We start from the raw sequence: 8,792 nt of genomic DNA, 5'->3' as shown, positions 1-8,792 counted from the left end.
TGTTTTTTTAAGTCTCTTCTTCTCACCAAGGCTGAATATATTTGATCAAAAATACAGTAAAAATTGTGATATATTTTTATAATTTAAATCAGCTGTTTTCTATGTGAATATATAGTAAAGTGTAATTTATTCCTGTGATCAAAGCTGAATTTTCAGCATCATTACTCCAGTCTTCAGTGTCACATGATCCTTCAGAAATCATTCTGATATGATGATTTGATGCTCAAGAAACATTTATGATTATTATCAATGTTGAAAACAGTTAATATTTTGTGGGTAAGAAAGAATCAGTTTCCACAGAAATCTGAAGCATCAAATCATCATATTATTCAGATTTCTGAAGGATCATGTGACACTGAAGACTGGAGTAATGATGCTGAAAATTCAGCTTTGATCACAGGAATAAATTACACTTTACTATATATTCACATAGAAAACAGCTGATTTACATTATAAAAATATATCACAATTTTTACTGTATTTTTCATCAAATAAATGCAGCCTTGATGAGCAGAAGAGACTGACTCAAAAACATCTTTATTATTCCATACTTTTAGTTCTGTCAGAAACTTCTCATAACAGAAACCAACAGAGCGTCTCTGTGCCGTCTGAGTCTGTCAAGAGCCTCATGAACACACTTGACTAAATCAAACGCTTGAACTGATTCTGGATCAGCAGCAGGTGATTCCAGTGAAGCTCCTCTGAGAGTCTGTGAATGAACAGGATTAAAGATCTCAGCGGTCAGGACTCTTAACTCATCACACTCAGATGACTGAAGGGTTAATTCACTTACAACCACAAACAGCAGAAATTAGTTCACTTTTAAATGAAAATTAGCCCAAGCTTTACTCACCCTCAAGCTATCCTAGGTGTATATGACTTTATTCTTTCAGATGAACACAATCAGAGTTATATTAATAATCACCCTGATGCTCCAAAGCTTTATAATGGCAGTGAACGGAAACCACCAGTTTGAAACTAAAAAAAAAGTGCATCCATCCATCATAAACGTACTCCACACGGCTCCGGGGGGGTTAATAAATGCCTTCTGAAGAGAAGCGATGTCTTTGTGTAAGAAGAATCTCCATATTTAACACATACTCATGCTCATTCCGTATTCAACGTATGAAGAAAGTGCACCAGACGCGACTTTTGTCGTGTCGCATCGCGCCGCACTGAACGCGACCGTTGTCCAAAGCACTTGGACTATGTCAGAAATAGAACGGGGAATCCGTTTACAGTCGGGAATTTGTTGTGTCGCGCCGCATCCAGTGTAGATAATATCACTGATTATAATGGGTTCTTTTGACGCGTCCGACAGACGCGACGTCAGTTACGCTTTTTTCGAAGTTGAATACGGAAGGCTGTCTGGCAGAAGCTTGTTATTTTACTTTATAACGTGTTAAAAGTAGGGTGAACCAATCCTTGATCATTTTAAAGTGAACCAATTCTTAAAATCTGCCAAACCATCCGATATCGACATGAGAACGAGAAGTTTAATTAAACTAACTAGTTTAATCTAGTCATTTGTTTTCTTTTTAATTCAATAGAGAAAATGAATCTTTCTGAGCAACAGAAAGTGATTCATTTATGATCTTGTAGATTTTTATTGAAATAATGATGAAGATTAAGTTCTTTCAGTTATTTCTACAAAATCCATTAAACTATTTCATTTGACATTATAAACCGAATTGATCAGATATTCTTCAGGTTTCACTACTTCGTTCTGACGCTAGAGGTCAGTGTCCTCAACATTTACTTCATCATCTTACTATTTGTAGAACTTTAATGTGGAATTTATTTCTGGATTCATGTTAATGATATGTAATAATCACCATGATCTTTATTAGGTTCCCAACTCAAACATCTTACTGACTATTCAGTTATTGATTCATTCGAGTTATTGATTTGTGCATAATTTTTGCATTTCAATTTATTCATTCAATTTGTTTTACAGCTGTGAAAAATGCACCAGTTTTCAAAGCTCTCTGTTCAGTTTTTGAATACTTTTTCACACCCATATAATGTCTGAATTATTCAATTAATTCTGTACACTCTTAAAAACAAAGGTTCCAAAAGAGGGTTTTCACATTAATGCCATCGTAGAACCATTTTTGGTTCCTCAAAAAGAACCTTTCAATGATCAGTTCTTAAAAGCACCATTATTTTTTCTTAGTGTGAAGAACATTTTAATAATCTAAAGCACCTTTTGTGCGATGGAAAGATTCCATGGATGTTGGTTCTTCAGGGAACCATCAATGCCAGTTAAGAACCTTCATTTTTTAAGTGTGTACATTCAAAAGAAAATGTTTTTTAAGAATATACCAATCCAAAACAGTCGTTTAATACACATAACAGCATTTTCAAAATGACATATCTGACTTTGGACGTGCACAGAAACAATTTGCTTTAGGGTGAGATTTTAATAAATTACAAAAGGATCAAATTGATAAATTCAAATGCTCCTGATCCAAATCAGAGAAGCTTTAAAACGGACTCTCTAGCTGCTGGCGTAGAACGCGTAACAGCCGATAGCCTTGGAGCTGGAGGAACTGTCCTTGTTGAAGTTTTCAGACACTTCACACTTGACCGTGGGAGAGTTTTCTGTCCCAGACTCGCTGTGGGAAATCCGCCTCCTTTTGCACACGACCGAGTAAATGCTCGGTTCTGTAGAGTCCGAAGGCTTCAAAGACGCTGCGCCCTCCATCCAGCTCTGACTGTATGTGCTTTCCCCCCGAGATTTGTCCTTGTCAGGCATGTGTTCATCAGTGAAGTCCGTGGGACTCGGCCTGGGCGACCACGGCAAGCCAGACGTCACTTTCCTCGGGTAGGAGCCTCTTGAACTCCATCCGGCGGTCACGGATGCGAAGGCGGCGTCTGGATAGTAGCCCAGCGAGTGTGCGCTCTGCAGAGGTAAGGATTTGAAGCTGTACGGTAACAAGGAGCTGGAATAATCGCCCTCGTACGCCGTCAGCTCCAGCTTGCTGCCGCTGGTTTGCTGCACTGAAGTGACCAGCCAGCGCTGTGTGGCGGCAGCGTCGTCCGCCGGAGGAGAAAGCATGCTGTTGGTCTGCGGCACAGTCCGTTCGCTGCTGTACAGACGATTGCTGACGAACTGATCCTGAAGAAACGGCTGCATGGCGTAGCGTGTGCTCGGTACGATCTGTTGCGTGCGAGGCGAGTCCGACGGCGACGGCGTCAGTCTTTCACGCTCAGGAAGCGTGTACATCCTGAAATTCCAATGCATGTTAGTATTAAGTGCGAGTAGTTATTGGTGAAACATCAGTGATGCACATACTCACGAATCATAGTTATCTCTGAAGCCTTTTGCGAAAGGATTGTGGTCGATCTTGAGTTGAGTGATCTGGAAGAACAACAGAAGTGAACGTCAATAACCGAGTCCACGAGGCTTTATTCATGCTCTAAAAGAAAGGCTTGTACATCAGTGTTCTGATACGCCGTAACAGCAATGAACTGGTTCTCAGGGAAGGTGAAGATCTGAGTCTTAGAGTCTCGTCCCGTGCTTTCAGTCCCGTCGTCGGACACTTCAACGATGTGAAGCCTCGGCTGGTACTTGTGTAGAGACTGAAGGACAATCATCTGATTTGGAGGTACAAATCAGACTATTAACGTCACGTTATTTTCATGTAAACAAAGCGCATATTTAATGGTGGATCATCATGATTTTGCCAAGACGTTCAAGCAACATTTCTGTCCAAAAGTTTAGCCCTAAAGCAATTCCTACACCTAAACATAACTCTACCCATAACTTATCCCTAAAATCAGAGGGAAATGATAGGTGAATAACACTGAAGCACCAAACTTGACATAAACTATAAACTTCAAATCTGATTGGTTGATTGGACGTTCACCCATATTTAATAGTACTTGTTCTTACAGTCAGTGGCAAAAGCAGTATGTCCTTTTATTTATTTCATTTTAACACAAAACAGGCCCAAAAAACAACTAATTGTTCTACTCTTAAAATAAATAAATAAGTACATTATTTACCTGTGCAGTATTGGTATTTGCTCCCTTGTTGTTTGTTAGCTTCAGTTTACCGAAAGAAATTTCCTGTCTCATCCAATGAGCGCCTGTATTCGGCGATTCGGGGTGGATGTAAATCTTATTCCCTAAAATAATAATAAAAAAGAACAGCATAAAAATATGCCTAATAATAATAATAGCGCGTATTATTTTGGTTTCTTCCATACCTTGCATGTTATTGTCGGCTTTCCCGCAGGTGACCCACTTCCCGCCCTGGAATCTCCAGTGGTTTGGATCCGCTAAAACAATCTCCACAAACACATTGTAATGCGTCGTCAGGCTCAAGCCGGTAATATTGAAACTTAGAAATGGGAACATCCGCCTGTGCAGGAATTAAAACAAATCAAAGAACGAACACATGATTCTTCAGATATATTCTGAATTATTTATCAAATTGCGGGTTATAGCTACAGCTTTCAACGTTTTTAAAGAACTTTAACAACACCGCACTCTTAAGACAATGCACTCATTAAATTAAAAATAAATAAATGCATTTCTTAACTTCTCTAGCTGGTTTCCTAATCTAGTTGTCTAATAAACCTGGCATTGTGTAGTACGATTGTTGGCTCTTTGATGAATGCTTTGTTCCTCTTAAGTCACTTAACGCGATAAATGCAAATGTATTGCAACTTCTATTTTGAGGAACACTTAAAAAAAAAAAAGTCTTTTGGAGCCACTATTTCTGGTAGATACAGTTTTGTTTTTTTTTAAATAAAAAACTAGCCTACTTTTTGGCATATATTATATACAAATCGATAAATAATATTTATGACAATTCTACGCGCGATTACTGTTGCTAACACGTCTGTTCGCTAATCGCGATCGATCAAAATACGTGTGATCCAATACTGAAACTATCTGCAAACACATTTGAAACATCTGTTCATTTTAAAGCTGTTGTGATTTTTGCCTATACTTTAAAGCGTTCATATTAGCCTATTTAAATAAAACATTTTTTAAATAGGCTAGATTTGTTTAATTCACGCTTAAAATTAAAGGTTCCGAAGAATCTTTTCTGGTTCCCCAAAGAGCCTTTCAGTGAGTTAATAAACTAAACATGGTTTTCTTTAGTGTGAAGAACATTTTAATAAGGTTTTATAGAACCATCGATGCCAATAAAAGAACCTTTATTTTTTAAGAGCGGACTATTATTACAGAACATCTATTGTCTCAAAAATATGCCCCCCTCCACACTAAATGTCCCCCCTCACCTGCCCTGTTTGGTGATGATCATTTCTGTTTGGTGCCGGTGGAATTTGAGCCACAGCGGTCGGTTGCAGAGATACACCTGAGCTCGGAGTCCCGCTCCGGGAAGAGCCATGGAGCCGATGCCGGACCCGGAGCCTTGATACGAGTGGTAGGTGTTTCCAGAACCGTGTCCAAACTGATAGCCCGTGCCGAACTCGCCGCGTCCTGCACACAGAGACTGACAGAAGCCCGCGGACGGCAGCACGGAGCCGTAGTGCAGCGATGCCGCGTACCGCGATCCATCCGAACCGGCGTACACGCCTCCCGTTTGGCCCGTGTACGGAAACAAGGAACACGGACTCGAACTTTCCTGCGTTTGCTGCGTTGAGCCCATCATGAAATATCGATTGGATCCGAGCCCGTCGAGTATGTAGCGGCCGCTGCTCATGAGTTCATCTTCACAAATGATCGGTGAAACTTTCCCGTCGTCCAGCGCAGAACCGGATCCTTCCCCGGGCATGTTCGGACAAACTCCGTTGATCCGAATCCTGAAGTTTGATAATTCGGCTGTTACTGTCGCGCTCCGACGCGTCTCAGCATCACTGCGAACGACAGAATGAATGTGTATATTCAATAAATTCTACAATAATATACGATGTTAACTTATTATAAACTCAACATCTACACATTGATTCTATAGTGTTGATCGCTTTGGTTTTAAATGGTTTTTGACAGCATTTCAGTCACCGCTACATGAAAAACAAAGTGAAAGTTTTTGCTTTTATGAATCTAAAAGTAAACAATCCTCCATGGCAATTAGCTAAAACCCTAAAATAAAATGATTTTATTTAATTGGACGCTTATTTGTTTTCATCGTACGCTAGCGAACAAATTAAACGTACTTTATTTAGCTACTTTGCGACGTTTATTTGCAATATTATTTTCGTTCGTAAAACAGGCTATACATTTCATATTTTCCATTAGGCTTATCACTTTTTTTATTTTCTAATATGTGCAGATATCATTTAATTGCATTTATAAATAAATTGTTTAACAACATTTTAATAAAATATGTAGTGTTCTCGTTGCTATCATTAGTCATCGCTTTATATTTACAGCTCTGTTCATGTTATTCTCCAGTTTAAATCTTCTCCTATGTTGGATTTAATCAAATAACAAATAATAAAGAGTTTCTAATCATACACATTTTTAAACTTGACTTTTCTTTACTTCATAGCCACTTTATTTCAGACACATATATCAATGATAACATATATTTAAAAAGCAACAAACGATGGACAACAATGATTAAATGTAAACGTTCCTTCATAACGCATAACTTTGGCATTTTATAATTCATTGTCGATGTTTATCCTACGCAATCTAGACTTTATTAGCGTCACGCGAACGTAAACTTAATGTTTTCGATTCTTAGCATTAATTCTTCATTTGATGTTTGAACAAAAATAATTGCGTTTATTAATCTTTAAAAATGAAGTCTGACATTAAACATGATTACATAAATAGTCTGCAAAATGCACACATTTGTGTTAAGACAACTTTGTATTGTTTGTTTTATTTTTAGGCCTATTTTTGAATAACGCGTTAATATAATTTACGATTCTTTATGCATTAGACGGAAAAGTAGTTTAGCTTTTTGCGAGTCATTTTCAAGAATGTTCTTAAGTTAGTATATTTAACCATATCTAAACTAACATCCAAAACGTTGCAAGGATTTTGTGTTTGTGTGTAAAACGTGAACGTTTATTTTTGTAGGTTTTGTTTTTCATATAACGAGGTTTCAACAATGACTGTCTGGGTTCCGTAGGCAATATTTATAACAATTGAATCATCTGTTAATAAGTATTTTTCTAAAATTAAACAAACTCATCTGGAGGTCAATGCATTATTGCGTTCAGAGAGGTTAAAGTTGAGTGACATTGAGTTACGGTAGAAAAAAAAATACAACGAAGCTTCTTGCGTAGATCCGAAATAACATCAAGCATCACTCGTTCAATACAAAATCAATAACTCACCAGTTTCATCTCCATTTTCTCCACAGATTGAGGTCGAAAACGCTCTTGCATTGAGACCGAAAGCGATAAAAAGAGAAAGAGAGTTCGGCCGGTCCGGATGATTGAGGCTCATGAGGGGCTAAAGCGGAATGAAGGGTAAAACCCGACCGACCGACCGACTGACTGAATGAATGAACGACTGACCGACTGACTGAAGGCACCTGTGATGCTGCTGGATTTATTGATGCGGCTCTATAGCGCCCCCTACTAAGAGTTCATGCCGTTATTTCACTTCTACAAGCTCTGTTTCAGTAACCATGAGGGTTTGAGTCACAAATGCCTGTTTTCTCTATTTTATGATTTCAAACATCCAATGCTGCTTTAAATTATTAATTTTTTTTATAGTTTTTATACTCCAAAAACGTTTTAATATCACCATATTTTGAGGGGATCAAGCAAACTCAAAACCACGTCGACATACATTAAGACAAGAATGATTGTATAACAAAAGTAGAGTATTTTTGGGGCAAGTTGTCACACGTGTTGTAGCTACATACTCAATTTATTAATTACTAATCTCTTGGGTGAAACATATGTGTTGATATTTTGTATGATCATTTACATGTTTGATGGTTTATGAATTTGCTTGGGCTTCGTAATTGTTTTACTGTTTAAATTCTGCCAAATTTAAGTCTACACACTAAAAAATGTTGAGTTAAAAACAACCCAGTCTGGGTTGAAAATGGACCCAGCGATTGGGTTGTTTTGACCCAGCAGTTGGGTTAAATGTTTGATCAGCCTGCTGGGTAATTTTATTAAACTCAACTATTGTTTAAAAATGACTGTATTGTTGCTTAAAATGAATCCAAAATATGTTGGAAATGAACATTTAATAAACAAACATTTATTAATAAGTTTAATGAATAATAATTAAACAAGAAACATTTATTAAATTGCTTATTAATAAATGTTCACCTTTTGATTATTATTGTTTCCTCTAGTAATTATGTGTCTGATTTTGGGTTCATTTTAATCCAGACATATAGTCATTTTTAAACAATAGTTGAGTTCAATAAAACTGCCCAGACCGTTGGGTTTGTCCATTTTCAACCCAACTTGGGTTGTTTTAACCCAACATTTTTTACAATGTATAATGGGCTTTATGTTCTTCACACTAGTGGTTCTTTAAGAGCTGATCACTGAAAGGTTCTTTGGTGAACCAGAGATGGTTCTTCTACAGCTTCACTGAGAAAACACCCTTCTGGAAGCTGTATTTCTTAGAGTTAGATGTGACAGCCGTACTGTACGTGATGCCAGACACAATGACAGATTTGAAGCGCTTGCTTACGTTAACCAAGCCGCAGTTTAACTTACAGTCCAGAAACGAGAATCACAAAATGCAACTGTAGTTTCTTTTCTGTCTTCACAAAGATAATGAAAAAGATAATGACTTTTTCTGACACTGTTTATGCCTAGAAAGTTGAAGGTGAATCTGGTTTTGTGCGGGTGACAACCACACTGGAGTGTGACACAAAATCAAGT

General features: G+C 37.7%; 1 protein-coding gene across 1 annotated transcript; it reads right to left on the bottom strand.

Moving 5' to 3' along the window:
* Positions 1 to 1,915: 1,915 nt before the first annotated feature.
* Positions 1,916 to 7,466, bottom strand: eomesb (eomesodermin homolog b). The gene is made up of 7 exons (XM_051866316.1): positions 7,272 to 7,466; positions 5,259 to 5,837; positions 4,215 to 4,369; positions 4,012 to 4,133; positions 3,442 to 3,600; positions 3,303 to 3,364; positions 1,916 to 3,230 (listed from the first exon to the last, which is right to left on the bottom strand). Exons 2-7 carry the CDS (start codon positions 5,753 to 5,755, stop codon positions 2,501 to 2,503), a joined length of 1,725 nt encoding a protein of 574 aa, XP_051722276.1. The 5' UTR covers positions 5,756 to 5,837; positions 7,272 to 7,466; the 3' UTR covers positions 1,916 to 2,500.
* Positions 7,467 to 8,792: the final 1,326 nt, after the last annotated feature.

The sequence above is a fragment of the Ctenopharyngodon idella genome, chromosome 16, assembly GCF_019924925.1.
Source record: "Ctenopharyngodon idella isolate HZGC_01 chromosome 16, HZGC01, whole genome shotgun sequence".
NCBI lineage: Eukaryota > Metazoa > Chordata > Actinopteri > Cypriniformes > Xenocyprididae > Ctenopharyngodon > Ctenopharyngodon idella.
Note: the sequence above shows the minus strand (reverse complement) of the source record. Positions and strands in the feature narration are given on the sequence as shown.

Bases quoted from the DNA above. Each gene is read 5' to 3' on its own strand.
- eomesb (XM_051866316.1), bottom strand. From the start codon at position 5,755: ATGCCCGGGGAAGGATCCGGTTCTGCGCTGGACGACGGGAAAGTTTCA. The intron at 4,134-4,214 runs GTATGGAAGAAA...TTATTATTTTAG, and splicing joins AGCCGACAATAACATGCAAG to GGAATAAGATTTACATCCAC. The intron at 3,365-3,441 runs GTACAAGCCTTT...TTGTTCTTCCAG, and splicing joins CGGCGTATCAGAACACTGAT to ATCACTCAACTCAAGATCGA.